Below are 18593 nucleotides of genomic sequence, written 5' to 3' on the forward strand. Positions count from 1 at the left end.
CATACATCCATTGTGTCAAGCTCATTTGTACAGTCGTTGCCATCATCATTCTCAAAACATTTGCTCTCCACTTAAGCCCTTGACATCGGCTCCTCATTTCACCCTCCCTCCCCACACCCCCTTCCCTCATGAACCCCTGATAATTCATAAATTATTATTTTGTCGTATCTTACACCGCCCGACGTCTCCCTCCACCCACTTTTCTGTTGTCCATCCCCCAGGGAGGAGGCTATATGTAGATCCTTTTAATCGCCCCCTCCCCTTTCTGCTGGTGGGCTCCTATGCTCCCCATTTAATGGCTCCCTCTTGGCATGGTGGTTATGCGTTGGGCAGTGATCCACATGGTCAGCAGTTTGAAACTACCAGCAGCTCCGAGGGAGAAAGACTAGGCTGTCTACTCCCATAAACAGAGTCTAAGAAACCCACAAGAGGTCGCCATGAGTCAGCTTTGACTTGATGGCAGCGATTCTGGTTGTTTGGAGGGGGGAGTTGTTTGGGAGATGGCAGTGTGACGCATTCAAGCCCACTTGCCCATTCAGCAAATAACTCCTCAATATCTGGCATCTGCCAGCCATCTACTCACAAGACAATGCATGCTGCTCTCTTTTGGAAAGGTAGAAGGCCCAAGTAAGTGGAAGAACCAGGTGCCTGTGGGCTCCCTAGGAAACAGCAGACGTGGAAGATGGTGGACTTGGCTGCACTGCCAACTGACAGGGGGCTTTACTTTTTTCAAGCTTTATTCACTTCACCCACATTGTGACCTTACACCTACCTCAAGGCCATTATGAAGGAGTGAGCCACTTTATAGGTAGGTGCTGGGGGAGCATAAAACAGCCCCTCCCCCTATATTAAAAGGTTTAAATGGGGTTTTTCCCCCCAATGGCATGGCTATTGATATGCCTTGGAGACATTCCACCCCAATTATAACAACCAAACATATTTATAAACTTTGCCAAATGTCACCTGCTAGGCAAAAGCCCTCCTGGTTGAGAACCTGGTTTGGAAGGTCACAGGGTATCTTCCAAAAGTGGTAGGCCCTCCCTCCCCAACTACTTGAGTCTACTTTCAGTTCCTCAAGAATTGTGCCCCCAAATTGTAAATCCGGGGGCCTGGAGATATTGATATGTTCCCTCCCTGGTGGGTACATGTTGGACGGGGATCCTCATGGTCGGAAGTTCAAATCCACCAGCAGCTCAAGAGAAAGACAGGGCTTTCTACTCCTGGAAACAGTTTCTATCTCAGAAACCCATAGGTATTTCTACTCTCATTAACAGTTACAGGGGGTCACTGTGAGTCAGCACTGACTCGATGGCAGTGAGAGGATACGTACTGGGGGTATATTCGTGATGCTTTGACATCAATTCATTTCTCTTAATTGGTAATGTCTTCTAAGACTGCATCTCCTAAGCAACCATGCCACACCCTCATTTGTCCACGTTGCCCCTGACGAACAGTGCTACCCGCCTGCCCCATGATAGGAACCCTGGTGACTCAATGGCTAAGCACTCCACCACACATCAGAAGGTTGGCCAAATGAGCCCGCCCAGCGAGAGAAAGACCTGGCAGTCTGCTCCCATCAATATCACAGTTTCTTCTATCACAGAGTTGGAATGGACTTGATGACATACAACAACATTCACTATAATATCTGTTGAGGGGGTGGGATAGTCATTGCCTGAGGGAATTTTTCAACCTGAGGGGAAAGAACCGATAGGATTGTCTTCATCAAATGTGATTTTTTTAATGTGTATGATAGTTTTTATACATTTTTATCACTAATGATGTGAATTTTAATTTAGCATGGGAGCCAATAGCTTTTTTTTTAACATCTTATTGGGGGCTCATACAACTCATCACAATCCATACATATACATACATCAATTGTATAAAGCACATCCGTACATTCTTTGCCCTAATCATTTACAAAGCATTTGCTCTCCACTTAAGCCCTTTGCATCAGGTCCTCTTTTTTTTCCCTCCCTCCCCGCTCCCCCCTCCCTCATGAGCCCTTGATAATTTATAGATTGTTATTTTATCATATCTTGCCCTGTCCAGAGTTCCCCGCCCCCCATTCTCTGCTGTCCGTCTCCCAGAGAGGAGGTCACATGTGGATCCCTGTAATCGTTTCCCCCTTTCCAACCCACTCACCCTCTACTCTCCCAGTATCGCCCCTCACACCCCTGGTCCTGAAGGTATCATCTGGTGCTTTTATACGTTTTAATGAACTTTGTAAGTTTCCCTCTCATTATGATAAAAACTCAATTGCCGTTCAATAATTTCTCAGCCTTTCATCAGTTTAAGTTTTCTTTTTTTAAAATCATTTTATTGGGGGCTGGTACAACTACAACTCTTATCACAATCCATACCTACATCCATTGTGTCAAACACATTTGCACATGTGTTGCCATCATAATTCTCAAAACATTTGCTTTCTACTTGAGCCCCTGGGATATCAGCTCCTCATTAAGGCAAGTAGACATCATGTGAAGTCCATCGTTGATAGAATCCAAACTCCCCTGCCCTGCTGACACAGCTTCAGTATGCCAGCTTCTTTTAAAAGTCCAGCAACTGAGCCTCTTTCAATGGCATCCCTGAGCTCTTGCAGGAAACGTGTCAAAGGTTTGATTTGCTAGAAGCAACGGTGTACTTCACAGGGTGCCACCTTTGCTGGAACTCTGCGGGCAGATACGTACAAAGACTTCCAGAGAGCTGCTACCCTCAGCTCCTACCTTTGAAGCATTGCGGGTAAGAAAATGCTACCTTGGCAAAATGAAAAGGACCAAGGTGATGAAGGAATTTTATTATTATTATTATTATTATTATTATTAAATTACGGTATATACTCATGGATAAGCTAAGTTTTTCGACACATTTTTAATGCAGCTTTTGTGGTAAAATTAGGTGCCTCGACTGATATTCGGATCAGCTTATACTTGAGTATGTACGGTATGCACACCAAAAAATTACTATCCGCTGCATGGGAATGAACTAAAGAGAATGGTCCTTGCTGTGCTTTGAGCAGCATCAAGGAAAGTCAGCATGGATGCTTGGGATTCTTTCCCCAATTCACTGGAATTTTTACTGCTATCCTCCTTCTCAAAGGACCAACTGATGAACTTGGGAGACGGGTTCTTTCTTTCTCTGGCCACCAGGCATCTAATGCTAGGAGGACCAGCAGGCAAGCAGACAGAGAAGGCTATGTGTTCCCAAACAGAAGGCCTCCGTGGGGAGGCAGGACACAGGGAGCTTGGCAGACCCATCCACTTCAGAGGCCAATTTGATTGAGATGAAATCCAACCCGGGGTCTGCAAATAGTCTCTGTCCAGACACTCTTTGCCACTCTGACTCTGGCTTCACAAGGGCAACTGGGCATCCTTTGGTTCAAGTAACCTTTGCCTGAGTTGGGAATAAAACAGATGGTGAGACGCCAGAGAAGGGGAAGGCCTTTTGTGCTTCCCTCACAGACTATTGATTTCCCAGTAAAACAGATCTCCTACGTTTCCTGGAAAGGCTTTCGAGTCAGTTCATTTATTTAACTCTCTGTTCCAAAGGGGAAGAGTCCTGTGAGTATGAAGACATTATTTTAAGAGGCTCACTGCATAGACAACAGCTGAAAATAGAGGTCTGTCTAATGATACAAAAGGAAGGCTAAAAGGGCCTCAGAAACCTTAAATGAAAGCAAACGGATCTGCTTACAGGAATTCTGCGATAATGATGCAGTCTGTAAAAATGAACGCAGGTTAGAAAAGCCTTTTAAGGCTTCCAGGAGCAGTGTATGGCTGGCTGTATTTGTCTCAGTGGACTGATAGGCTAGCACTGCTGCCTGTCTTCGTCTGAGGCAAGTGACCGATTTCATACCCCAAGGTCCTTGGCCTTCACCCAAACAGCACTGTCTCCCCACCAGACTCCCTAACTTCACAAGCTCCCGTCACTCCCGCCACCTCCCGCTCTCGGATGGAAGGAGTATTTGGAAGAACAAGACGGAAGGGCGGCGAGGGTAGAGGATGGGAGACACAGAGAACAAAATAGATGGGGACAAGCCACATAAGGCCATATAGGTTGGGGGGTGAAAAGGGATGGGTGAGCAACAGAGTACCCAAGCCAAGCTCACTGCCGCGAAGGTGATTCTGACTCATAGCAACCCGAAAGGACAGAGAAGTGCCTAGAAGGTCTTCAGGGGTAGAGATCTTTCTGGAAGCTGACTGCCGCATCTTTTCTCTGGCAAGGAGCCTGGTGGGTTCTAATTGGTAACCTTTTGGGTTACAGTCGAGCACATTAACCACTGCACCACCATGGTTCCTTGAGTAACAGAGAGGGAGAAAAGAATCGGGTGAGAGGAAATTGGTGGATAGATGAGGGAGGGAGGAAAGTGAAGGGATGCTGAAAGGGAGTGGCGGCGGCAAGGAGCTCAGGAGGCTTCCCTCCCAGGACGGCACTATGCTCACTACTCCGTGGAGCTTCAGTTAGGCCTACCCTTTCAACATCCACCATAAGTTCTGCGAAGGCAGGCTAACGTCGGGAAAAATAAATAACACTGGTCTTTACTGATTAGGTCTTCCCATTTGGACAGAGGAAAAGGTCGTTTCTCCCTCTGCAGACAGAGGCTCAATCTCAGAGTCCAATCGTAGGATTACTGTGCGTCTGGCTGACTTGTGACAGCAGAAAGGACAACTGTATTACAGTACGCTGCAGGAGCGGCACCAAGGGGGAATCGGTGGCGATGAGGAATGCTTGGAGGAGAGACTGTGTGAACTGCAGGGCCTGCAGAGATGAATCCCAGGCATGGGCATTCTGGCCCGGGTGCCTTTGATCTTGCAATTCTCCTACTGGAATCCCCTGGAGGATTAAAGTGTCATAGTTAAAGTGCTCAATTGCTAAACAAAGGGTCTGCAGTTCAAACCCACCTACCACTCTGCAGGAGAAAAATGAGGCAGTCTGCTTCTCCCAGGATGACAGCCTTGAAAAGCTTCTGAGGCAATTCTACTCTGTGCTACAGGGTGGCCATGTGCCAGCACCGCCTCAACCAGCTCAACCACAAGAGGGCACAGGAATTACCTTGCAGGTCCTCTCTGCTTAGCTAAGCCCCTCCACACTCTGACCCTTCCGTCCTCCCTTCAGCCTTTCTTTTATTGGTTCTCAAGATTTAGTTTCCAAAACCAAACCAAACTCACTGCCAAAGAGTCAATGCTGACTCACAGTGACCCCCTGTTAAGGAGAGTAGAAAGACCCAGTCAGCCTTCCCCAGGGCTGGTGGTGGTTTTGAACTGTTGACCATGCAGATAGTAGCCCAACTCAAAACCACTATACCACCAGGGCTCTCTAAACTGTAGGTTAATGAATACCAAAGTCCCCTGTGGGTGTTGGGGTCGAGGAGGAGCAGGAGCAGGAGGAAGAGGAGGAGGAGGAGGAGATAAGGAGTTGTTAAAATGCTGTTTCCTAGGATCTGTGCACAGAAATTCTAAGTTAGTAGCTTCAACATGGGGGCCAGACATCTTCGATGTTAACAAGCTCCTGGGTGCTTCCGCTGCAAAGGATCCCCCACCATCTTTTCCGAAACCTATCTCCCAACATCCCATGAGACCATGAGTGTCAAGAGGCCCGGTGTTAAGCACCACATACAAATTAAGTAGGACAACTGAACTACACAGATGTCTTTTTTGTTCTTTTCTTTTTCTTAGTCTTTCCTGGCACATACGTATCAAGCTACAATGAGCAAAGAATGCCAGCGAGAGGCAGAAGATGATTAGAAGCATAACTAATAGAAAAAATTAATTATCTTTTCAGTGGTTTTAGAGTTGGCAGAGAATTTTGAGGTAAATGAAGGAGCCAAGATCAAGGGCTGTAAACCCGTCTGTGGTCCATGAAAGATACTCATCTCCCATTCAGAATAACAGACCAGAGGACCCGCTCAATGGCACGAACACTTAAAGAGTTCCATTACTAACCGAAAGATGGCTGAGTCCAACCCGCCCAGAGGCACCTTGATTAAAAAAACACACACAACAAAAACTAAAGCTTGGATTTAATTTTTTAAAAAGCTTGGAATTGAAGGGGAATCCCTCAATGTGATTCAAGATATGGATGAAAAGTTACCAGGCAACATAACACATGAGATCTTTCCCCCTTGAAAAAGGGAACAAGCCAAAGATGTCCTCTCTAACTACTTCTATTCAACTTTGTCTTGACAATCCTAGCCAGAGCAGCAAGTCAAGAACAAGAAAGAAAGGGTGACCAGGTTGGAAAATATAAGTAAAACCATCTCATTTACAAATGATATGAGCCGATACATAGAAAATCCCAGAGTCTACAAAAAACCCTCTAGCGCTAATCTAGGAATTTAGCGAAGCTATACCAAAAAGTCAACACCACTACCAACAAAACTTAGTTGGGTTTCTAAATACCAGAAATGAGAAATCTGAAAGCGAAATTAGGGAAACAATTCTGCGCACAATAGCATCTTAGAGAATAAAATATCTATAATTACATCTTATCAGGGTTGTGAGGGACTTGCACAATGAAAACTGTATAAGAAACACTGCTGAAAGATCAAAAACAACTTCAATAAATGGACAAATGATCCATAATCATGGATTAGAAATTTTAATATTGTTAAAAGTTGTCAATACTTGCCAAAGAGATAGATTCAGTGCAGTCCCAAACAAAATTAAACAGCCTTCTTTCAGAAATAGAAAGAATAAAAAACCACCCTCCACTTATTTGAATAGGTATGAGGCCCTGAATAGCTGACACAAAGAATGAGGACTCACATTCCCTTTAAAGCATACTGTACAACTATAATAATCAAAATGGTCTGGCGCTTGTGTAACAATAGACTCATATGGCAATGGAATCAAAGGGTCCAGAAATAAACCCACACATCTGTGCTTAACTGATTCTTGACAAGCCTATTCAGTGGGCAAAAAGAGTCTCTTCACTATTTGGTGCTGGGAAAATTGGATTTCCACATGGAGGAAAATTAAACAGGGTCCTTTCATCATACCATACACAAAAACAAATTCAAAATGGATTAAATTCTAAATGCACAAACTACAATTATGAAGTTCTTAGGATAATCAGGGGTATCATTGTCAGGTGTCGCTTTCAACAATGAATTGTCCCATATGATAATAAAAGCACACACAGCAAAAGGCAAAATGAATAAATGAGACATTGTAGGAATTTATTTTTTATCAAAAAATGATAAGACAAGTTGCCAATTGGGAGAATGTCTCTGAAAACAATCACATATCCAACAAGAAGCTGATAACCAAAATGCACATAAAAGTTTGACAACCTAACAACAACAAAACGACAAATGGCCAAGTCCTAAAATGGGCAAAGGAGATGAACAGGAAGTTCTCCAAAGCAGGCATTCCAATGAGCACCAAGCACATGGAAAGATGGTCAGCATCATGAGCCATCAGAGACCTGCAAATTGAAACCATACTGAGATACTATTTCCCTCCCACAAAGAGGCTAAAGGAACTCTGGTGGGACTGGGGATGAAGCCTAGGGTCACTCAACGGAAAGGTCACTGGCTCAAAGTTTTCAGTTGCTCCATAGAACAAAAGATGGGTCCGGCAACTTCCAGAAAGATGCACAGCCTTTCCAAAACCTTATGAAGCCGTTTTCCCCTGTCCTCTAGGGTCACTATGAGCCCAAATCAACCTGATACCTGTGGCAGTGCAATAGGGTGCCTAAGATACAATTACAAACAGAAAGTAACAGATGTTGGTGGGTGGGGGAATTGGAACCCTTACCCATGGCTGGTAGGAATGCAAAACAGTACAGTCATTGTGAAAAACCCTATGGCAGTTCCTCAAAAAAGCTAAAACTAGCACTACCTTCTGACCCAGCACTTCAACGTGACATATAGACCCCAAAGACACTTGTCCACCCATGTTCATTGTAGCACTAGTCAGTCACCAAACGTTGGAAACAACCTAAATGCCCATTGATTGGTGCATGGATAAACAAAATGTAGTACACACATACAATGGACTCAGCTAGTTAAGGACATGCGTCAGTGTAGCTGGAGCTTGAAGCCACTATGCCAATCAAAGGCACCGGATTCTACATGAGGGAGTTGTTGAATTGGAGGATGTTTGGTGTGTATATCTTTGCCACAATTTAAAAAATAATTACACGAATAGCAATAAGCACAAGGAAGAAGAAAATGCTCTAAACTTGGTTGTGGTGATGAGTGAACAACTCTTCTTAATTTGAGGGGACTGTTGCATTATATGATATGTGGATGATGTGCCAATAAATTTTTTTAGAATAAAAATAAATGTTAAAAATTTAAGACATACTGAGGGAAATAAGCCAATCATAAAAGGTAAAATAGTTCAAAGGAAAAATGGACCGAGAGCAAAGTTTATCAGTGTTTACAGGCACAGGAAGGAAAGGAACAGGAGGGTCAACGGCGATGGGAACAAATGCATTGATTAAAGGCAGAGTTACACAGCTGATGATTGTAATTACTACCAATAAGTTGTACATCTGTAAAAAGGTGCATTGGCAAAAGTTATGTGGTAGACATATTTACAGCAATGATTAATTTTCCCAAGTAGCTGCCGAGGTTGCTTATATACTGTAAAAGCCTCATAGGATTTGATGCCCTAGTTTAGGGATTTAGAGTCAACATTTCATGGGACACTCAGTTAACTGGCCTAATACCATGTCCAGTGGTTCTGCTCTACCTCCTAGTTCATTGTGTAGTGCTCAGAGTCTTTAGAAGCTTGCAGGCAGCTATCCAAGGCAAACCACTCGCCTCAGTCCACCTGCAGCCATTGAGGAAGGAGAAAAGTTGTCACCGAGAAGAGGAAACAGAATGTGTGGCTAATTGTCTCCTCAAATATCTACTTCCTAATGTTTTGAGAATGATGAGGGCAACAAATGCACAAATGTGCTTGACACGATCGATGGATGGATGGATGGATGGATGGATGGATGGATGGATGGATGGATGGATGGATGGATGGATGGAATGTGATACGAGTTGTACAAGCCCCCAATAAAGTGATTTTTAAAAATACCTGCTTCCTTTGCCATGAGACCAGAAGACTTGGATGGTGCCTGACTACCACTAAACATTTTGGTCACAGATTCCATAGAAGAATCCTGATGAAAAGTGAAGAAATGCGCAAGAGAATTTCAAATTCTCATGTACCCTAGGCTTTGCGGAGTCATGGAGGTTGGATAAATGACAGAAATGACCGCCTTGAAATCATCTTTAAACCCAAAACCAAAATTATATTCCAAGTTGTCTTTAAGCTTCACTGGTAAAGCAAAGTTTACCTTAAACATTGTACTCTTTTAAGAACTATCTTTATGAAATAGAATCAACTATTACCATGTGCCACTGAGTTCATTTCGACCCCTAGCCACCCTACATGGGATTGTCGAGGCAGTATCTCTTTTAGGGAGCAGGATAGCCTCATCTTTTCCCCTCTGAGTGGAATGACTGGTGATTTGAACTGCCAACTTCTTAGTGAGCAGTCCAACACTTCCCCAGCAGGACCACCAGGCGTCCTTAAACCTGGCAATAGAAACGGGAAAGATGTGATAGGAACCGAAAGGGACCGTGAGCTATGTAAACAATTGTACAGAGATGTTTCAAAATGGTTTGTCCTTGTACCAAATGAAAGGAGCACACAGCACACATGTACACCCAGGACAGTGGGTTAACAACTGCAGGTGGATTTCAGCAGAGGTGGGGAGGAATGAGGCCAGCAGTCAGGGAAACTGAGGAAATGATGACTTGACCTTTTCATTTGTGACTAGAAGGAAGACATGAAGAAAAGCAGAAAGTAGATTAAAGAGAGTGATGTGATTTCTTTTTCAAACGGGAACTTATTTTGAGTGTTGCACATGCTCTATTTATAGCTATTATATTTTGACATCTCCATGTTCAAGCCAGAGTCATTTCCTTCTCCCCTCGGTGCCAAGGGCAGTCTTCCTTCCGGGCACTCCTCAAGAACAGGGTTGATAATCTTTCAGAGAACATAATAACGGATTGATTGATTCTAAAATAAAACCATAGAATCCAATCACTGAAAACGTATGGCATTGCAGGAATTATGGGGTCCACCTTTTACACAGCTGATAGGCTTTATCTAACTGCTGAATTTCAACACACACACACACACACAAAGTTGCCTTAAGTCATTTCTGAGTCATGTGTGTCATGGTAGAACGGTGCTCCATAGGGCTTTCAAGGGCTATGACTTTTGGAGGAGAGATAGCCAGGCCTTTCGTTCAAAGTACTTCTAGGTGGACTTGAACTGCCAGCCTTTCAGTTAGTAGTTGAGTGCTTAACCAGTTACGCTGCCCAAAGTCACCCAAATTTCACCAAAATGCATCCACATTAATCAACTTCTCTTTATCCTTTCTTTAAAATGCCTGATTCTGAAGTTTTGAGCTACTCTGAAACTTTCTGGTACAGTGTATCTAAAATTTCTAGACATCTATTAGGAGGCTTACAAGTAGAAGAGCTCGATTGTAATGTCTTTGACACTGAACCCTTTTCACGCCACTTTACCCAGCCTTCTGTTTATGTTGCACAGACACATCCGTGGTTGGACGAGTACAAAGATTCCATAAGGAGAGTCACGAAAATTTCTCGTCCTCATGTGGACACTCACCACAGTATAGTAATTCTTTGTAAGCGGAGCAGTTTCAAGTCCTTTGCCAACCTTAGGGGAGAGGGGTCTCTCTGAGGGGAAAAAAAAGACATTTCAATGACTTTAATATCATACAAGTCTAAGAAAAACATTGTCTCTCAGAAGTTCAATGATACTATAAATATTGTCAAGTGATTATGTCAATATATTAATATATAATGATAGGGCTTATAGGTTAAGTATTAAGGTAGCAGACAGACTTTGGGCCTCTCCTCAAGTCCTCCCTCAAAGCACGAACACTTTGTGGTAATGTTGTGACTTCTCCTTCTCCCATGGAGCTGTTCATGGTTGATGGCCTTCTGATTAGCAGCCCAATGCATAAACCACTACGCCACCAGGGGCCACCTCATTGCCGGCACGGCCAGGATAAGAACTTCATTCCCAATTTAGAATTCTTTCTTTGTTTCCAGACTACTGTATGCAATGTGTTCACAAGAGATAAGCAAAATCAAAACTAATCAGGTGTGGTAGTTACATAATCTGGTGTCAATTTGGGATTTGAGAGGATTCAGAGTGAAGGGGTGGAGTCTAGTCTGTCAGTCAGATCATAGCCAATGAGACCTCTGTGTGGGTATGGCTTTCCCCTGAGGATTCTGGGAAAACTCTGGTATTTTCTCCTTGGAGGCAGGAAACACTTCACTCTCTCGCCTCACTCCCTGGGAAACAAATGCAGCTGACAAGACACATGGAACTATACTGGTGCCCTGAGATAGAGAAGCCACATGGGCCTACCCTGATGCAGCCCTGATAGCTGGAGAAGCTACGTGGGGACCCCTGCCAGCACTGAGATGCTTACTAGACTCACAAGACTTCCCACCCACTGGCCTGTGATCTTCCTGCATTCAGCATCATTACATGTGTTTTGTGAGTCTGAAGAGGACTGTATAGATTGGTATTGGACAAATGGGCTAATATCAGACTTGATCTGGACTGTGTTGGGATGCTTTCCTAATGTATAATTACCCTTTATATAAAACTCTCTCTTATACACATATTCATGTTTATGAATTTGTTTCTCTAGTGTACTCAGACTAACATACCAGATATACAAAGATATATTTTAATGCCTATATTTGTAACTTGCAACGAACCGTGCAAATATAATAGTAATCGTGTGTTGTGGATGGAATTGTGTTCCCCAAAAAGTTAGGTTGAAACCCCAATGCCCCTACCTGTCAAAATGACTCTGTTTCAAAATAGGGTTATTTTTTTTTTCTTTTACCATTCAAGAGCAGGGTGGGTCCTAAGCCTAACCCTGCGGAGAGATGTTTTATAAAAGAGTAAAATAAAGGGGCGGGGAGGGAGGGGGAAAATGAGGGGCTGATACCAAGGGCTCAAGTAGAAAGCAAATATTTTGAGAATGATGATGGCAACAAATGTGCAATAGTGCTGGACACCATGGATGGATGCATGAATTGTGAAAAGAGTTGTACGAGCCCCCAATAAAATGATTTTTTTTAAAGAATGAAATAAACATAGACACAGACATAGGATAACAGAGGCCGTGTGAAGATGCATTTATAAACTGGAATGCCAAGAAAGATAAAAGGCTACAAAATGGAAAGAGGCAAAGGTTTTCCCCTAGAGCTCAAAGAGCACCGAGCCCTGCTGATCATCCCCTCAATTTGGACTTTGAGCCCCCAGAATGGTGTGACAATCGATCTGGTTGGTTGTTTTTTTTTTCAGTCTCTGTTCTTTAAAGCCACACACTTGTGGTATTTTGTCTTACAATCCCACTAGGAAACTTGTCCTGGGGCTATCAGCTAGGTCACAAACAACATGATCTGAATCTTTAAACCGTTCAAATCCAGAAGAAAAATCTTCTCTCTTTTAAGTATGAGTTTAAAATTTTTACATTGTAGGGTAAAATGGCTCCTTCCTTTCATAAAATGAATCATATCTACTAAACTCACAACTAATAGATAACCAAGGACATTTTCATGAAAGAAAGACAAAAAAAGCAAACCATCATGATGCCTGAGCTCCTCATTTTATCCCTTGGTTCATTCTCTGGGGCTTTTCCTTTTTTTCTTGCTATGTTACACACTTCATAATGTATGGTGGAGCATAAATTCAAACGAACAAACCAGCAGATTTTGAGTTTTCTCTTTTTAAGTAGAATTTTCTAATTATACATCTATGACATTCCCACTCTAAAAATGCAAACTCTAGAAAATAAAAATCAACCATTATCTCACTCGCAGTGACCTTTTGACGTGTGTCTCTTCCCACACTGGGATCATTCTTCGTTTCCCTACAGTTATGCCATGTTCTCATTACAACATCATTTCACGAGTGTTTGCACACATGACCTTGATTTTAATTATTAAGAGGTTAATAAAGTTCTTTGTATTTATTTGGTGATGAAGATATCTGAAGACTATTTTAATCTTTACACAGCAACCCAGTCAGGTAGAAAAGACATCTCATTGTACAGGAGAGCTCATGGAGATACAGGGAGATGAAATCAGTTGTCCAAGGTCATGCAAACAGGAAATGGCAGAACCCTGGTGCGTCTTGACAAGAGCCAGCACTCCTAATAAAAAAGGATGCCAAGAGATTATATAGTCAGTGGAGAACCCCGTTAATGTCAGGGGGAGGGGGTAACTCCCTAATGGACATGAGAGGGGTCATCGGTTTGATCTGAGACACAAAGATATCACAGGACTCCCTGGTGGGTTGTTAGAATTCCGGCCCGGTGGGCATAGGAGGTAAGAGAGAGCTTTCTGTGCAGGGAAGAGTTCAGAAGTACAGCTGTCAAAATGGCAATACTCAAGGAAGGCCTGTTCCTGGCAATGAATCACCCAGGTGGACCTGGCTGGGCAGAGTAGAAATACGGCAAAGGGGGCAGTCACAGGGCCAATTCTGTCACACTCCAATGGCGACAAGTATGATATAGCCAGTCCCTGGAAGCTTCATGCTACTTCCAGAGGTATCTGATAGCTTCATGTGGCTGAAATAGGCGAAACTGAGACAGTAAGCAGCAGACACATGTCTTAGGCCCAAGCACTAGGCTGTTAAGCCTCATGTTCCTTCCAGGACACCGTGACAGTGCACTCAGCCACTCAGCCTACTCGAACTTGACAGCAGAAAAGTCTAAGTTTCTATTAGACACGTTTGCTGTCATGTGACTACAACAATTTGGAACTCACAACTGCTTCAAAAAAATGAAAATTTCTCAAGATACCAGCAAGATAGAGTCACCTTTTGAAAACAAGGCCCAAAGGAGGGGCATGGCGGAGTGGCTGCCGAAACGCCGAAGAGGAAAGGAGAGAAACCAGGAAAGGGTCATTGAAAGAGAAACAAAATGTTAACTGTGTAAAGTAGAAAGAAAGGAAGCATTAATTGAAAAGAAAGAAGTGACTGCCCCGAGATCCCTGAAGTGGCGGAACATGATGCAAAAAAAGGAGCTGGCTTTTTGAAAGGATCAATAAAATGATGAAACCACTAGCAAGAGACGGAGATGAAAAGAGAGAAGATACCAATCACCAGTATCAGGAATGAAATAGAGGATATCATTGCCATCATCTCTGTAAGACATCCAAAAGATAATCAAGGAATGCTTCCAACAATTCCACACTCGTACTCTTGACAACTCCGATAGAACAATTTATTGGAGACTTCAAACTACCACTATTCACTCTGTAGGAAATAGATGATTTGAATATACCTAACACTATTCAGGAAACTGGATTTGTAATGGTAAAGCCCCTGACAAAGAAATCTCCAGGTCTACGTGGCTTCAAGGAAATCTTCAGATCCATGTGGAGAATTCTCCCAAATATTTAAAGAATTCATGCAAATTCTACACAATTTCTTTTCTTTCTTTCTTTTTTGATCATTTCATTGAGAGCTCTTACATTTCTTATTACAGTCCATACATCAGTTGCATTGGGCATATTAGTACTTATGTTGCCATCATTCTTTTCTAGACAATTACTTTCTATTGAACCCTTAGTATCAGCTCCTCTTTTTCCCCCTTCGTCCCTCACCCTCATGACCCCTTGCTCGATTATAGTTTATTATTATTTTCATATCTCACACAGACCACTGTCTCCCTTCCCCCATGTGTGTGTGGTTGTGTGTCAATCAATCATTATGATCGATTCCCCCTTCTTCCTCATCTCACCACCCCCTGCATACCCATCTGGTATTACTATTCCCATTCCTGCTCCTGGGTTGCATGAACAATTTCTTTTGAAAAATAGAAGATGCAGGATCATTTCCCAATTCATTTTATGAGGTCACAATTATCCTGTCAACAGAATCCAAAGGAAAAAAAACAGTAGAGAGAGAGAGAGATAGAGAGAGAAAGCTGCCTACCCATATCTTTCCTGGATATAGATCTTAAAATTCTTAACAAATTATTAGCAAATAGATTTAATTGATATATATTTTAATTACATACTATAACCAACTAGGATTCAGTCTAGAAAGTGAAGGTTGGTTTAATATCCAAAATTCTATGTAACCAATTGTATTAACAGACCAAAGAAGAAAACTAACATCATATTAATTGATGCAGAAAAGGTATACGTTATCAATGTCAATGGTTTCAATAATGTGCTATATTTTAATAAGATTTTACTATAAAGGAAACTAGATAACATGTATATGGATTTTCTGTTTTATTGCTTACAACTGCAGGCATTTCAAATAGAAAGATTCATTTTTAAAATGGTTAAAAAAGAACAGGTTAATGAAGCCATTGCTCTCCTCTGGATTTTTAAAGTTCTCTGGGCTACACGTTGAGCTGCTAAACACAAGTTCAGCAGGTCCAAGCCACCAGCAACCTCGCACAGGAAAAACGAGGCTTTCTGCCGAGGATGATATTCCTGCTCAGATAGCCAATGCACAGAGAGGACCATAGGACCAGTCCCACCATGAGACAACACGTCCCTGATGGACCCATATCTCTCCGAGGGACAACACTGGAAGCACAGTGCAGGAATTGTGCCGGATCTGACCCCACCGCACCGGGGCGAAACGCTAACAGCATGCGACAGAGCGGCAGGGAGTGCAAAGCAATGAAGTCCCTGGGAATAACAAAAATGGACGTTGAGACGAGGACGTGGCACCCATCAGACTGACTGGAAAACACTCCTAAAGGTCAACAAACAGACCTGGAACTATTTACAGGCTTTCATTTTCTGTCGTTGGTTTGTTGTTGTTTGGGTTTTTTTTTAATTTTGTTGTTTTGTTTTGTTCTCCCTTGTTTTTGTGCTTTTAAGTGTCTCTGCATGTCTAGATAAGATAGGCGGGATAAACAATATGGAGGAGAAAACAAGGGAACCGATGGTTGGGGATGAGGGAGGGAAGACGTGAGAGAGGGAGAGGTAGGGGAACGGAAGTGGTGCTAACAAAACCAGGGCCCAAGGGAACAAGTGATCTCAAATCGATGGTGAAGAGGGTGTAGGACGCCTGGTAGGGCTTGATCAAGGGCAATGTCACCAAGAGGAATTACTGAAACCCGGCTGAAGGTAGAACATGATAGTGGGATAAGAGCAAAGTAAAAGGAAATAGATGACTAGGAGGCAAAGGGCATTTATAGTGGTCTAAATACAGACATGTACAAATGTAAATATATTTGTATATGACGATGGGGAAATAGCTCTATGTGAATATATTTATGTTAAGTATTAAAATAGTAGATGGACATTGGGCCTCTATTCAAGTAACCCCTTCAATGCAAGAACACTTTGTTCTAATAACCTACTATTCCATGGTACTCACCTTCCCGACACGATCGCTGAAGACAAAATGGGTGCATAGCAAGTGTGGTGAAGAAAGCTGATGGTGCGCAGCTATCAAAAGATATAGCATCTGGGGTCATATAAAGGCTTGAAGATAAACAAGAGGCCATCTAGCTGGGAAGCAAGAGAGTCCACATGGAAAAAGCACACCAGCCTGTGTGATCATGAGGCGTTGATGGGATCAGGTATCAGGCACCAAAGACCCAGCACAAAAAATCATATCAATGTGAATGAGGGGGAGTTCAGAGTGGAGACCCAAAGCCTATCTGGATATAATTGGACATCCCCTTACAGAAGGGTCACAAGGAAGAGACGAGCCAGTCAAGGTGCACCATGGAAACATACAACTTTCCTCTAGTTCTTTAATGCTTCCTCGTACCCCCCCCCACCCCTCTATCATGACCCCAATTCTACCTTACAAATCCAGCTAGACCAGAGCATGTACATGGGCACAGATAAGAGCTGGAAACACAGGGAATCCAGGACAGATAAACCCCTCAGGACCAATAATGAGAGTAGCCATACCAGGAGGGGAGAAGAAAGGCGGGAGAGAAAGGGGGAACCAATCACAGTGATCTATATATAACCCCTCCCAGGGAGAGTTGAATAGGGACCAGTTGGTGTCTGGATAGGGTAAAAGAAGGACGCAGGGTGGAGGCGTGTCTGACCTCTGCTTTCTGCCAATGGCCTTGGGCTAGTGTGGAGATGGAGTCTTCTTTTCCCTTGGGTAACCAGAGAAGATCAGCTGTGGCCTCCCTGCCTTTTTCTCATACACAATGTGCTAAGTGGCTCCAATATGCCATCGATGATGAGTCATTGAAATCACTTTCCATGCGGTAAAGAGGTGCGATGATTTTAATAGCTAGAGTAAGTGGGGCCGAGCAAGGCAGATATGCGCAAGGTTTCAAAGTTAATAAGTGACAGGCTCTACGCCACCAGCTTAACTTAAGATGTTCTGGGTAGGAGAGCCACTGGCAAGCATGGTATCTGTGAATGACACTATGGCCTCTGAACTGTAGTTGAAGCACTGCTTGTGAGCTTGGTTTGAGATCAGGGATCAACACAAAGTTCAGGAGGAAAATAGATTTGGAAGGACATGTAGCCAAAGCAAACCCATGGTCCTGTGAGAACATTCCAGAGGGAAATGTAAAGAACCTTCTGACCTCACTGATTCTTGCCTCTTGCCTCCTCCTGCCACAAGGGATTTTCTCTGAAACCCAAAGTCAACAGCAGGGAGAATATAAGGAGGCCCAGAGAAACGAAGTTCAGTCTCTAGAGGTGGCTCAAAGTGAGTCAACAGGAAGTAACATGAAACCATCGACATTTTTGTTGAGGGCAATGAAAAGATTGGTCTATTCAGTCCAATTGGGTGGAAGAAAAAATGTACTCAATACTAAAAACTCAAACCCTAAAACTTACTGTCATTGAGTCAGTTCCAATTCATAGGGACCCTACAGAACTGGGTAGGACTGCCCCTGTGAGTTTCCAAGACTGTAACACTTTATGAGAACAGAAAGATCCATCTTTTTTCCTCAAGAGTGGCTGGTCATTTCAAACTACTGCCCTTGCAGTTTGCAGCCAAATGCATAACCACTATGCCACCAGGGCTCAGTGGAGAATGATTCAAACAGGAAGTGTCACACTGACACACACACACACACACACACACACACACACACACAAGAAAACTTCCTAATTCTAATAGGGAGATCCCTTTCCAATCAATTTTTTTTCTAAAAAAAAAGTATGGACTGCGTCGTGAATTAGCATGTCATCTTTGTGTCTGATGCATGCATGCTAATCCCTGGGCCATTCCAATTTTAGTAATATGTACCGTTGAAAGGGACATTCAATTAACTTTCAATTATTTCCTCTCCCTTTCTGATCTGCAGATTCCTGTTGCCTGTTGGTGGTTATAAAACAAAAAGGAACTTTGTGCCAAGTAGTTTCTCCGGACATGAAACCCCTAGGGATTAAAACAGGAAGTCTAAATCCAAAAACACAATCCTAGCTTGGATTTACAATGAACAGCACTCACTTGTTAATCTGCCTTAATACAAACTTAATTAACCATCTTCCTAATCCCCTCATTTGATATCTATATTTACCTGCCAATAAGAAGTTCTAGGAGAGTTGACTAGGCCCTTAACTTAAT

At 43.0% G+C, this 18593-nt stretch overlaps 1 protein-coding gene across 6 annotated transcripts in view; it reads right to left on the reverse strand.

The window, feature by feature from the left end:
- ARHGEF6 (Rac/Cdc42 guanine nucleotide exchange factor 6) overlaps nucleotides 1–18593 on the reverse strand; it is a 123075-nt gene that overhangs the window by 57693 nt on the left and 46789 nt on the right. For all 6 annotated transcript variants that reach the window (XM_075539482.1, XM_075539477.1, XM_075539478.1 and 3 more), the window contains exon 5: nucleotides 10647–10717. In XM_075539482.1, coding sequence (XP_075395597.1) covers nucleotides 10647–10717 — 71 coding nt within the window. The remainder of the gene's footprint in view (nucleotides 1–10646; nucleotides 10718–18593) is intronic.

The sequence above is a fragment of the Tenrec ecaudatus genome, chromosome X, assembly GCF_050624435.1.
Source record: "Tenrec ecaudatus isolate mTenEca1 chromosome X, mTenEca1.hap1, whole genome shotgun sequence".
Lineage (NCBI taxonomy): Eukaryota > Metazoa > Chordata > Mammalia > Afrosoricida > Tenrecidae > Tenrec > Tenrec ecaudatus.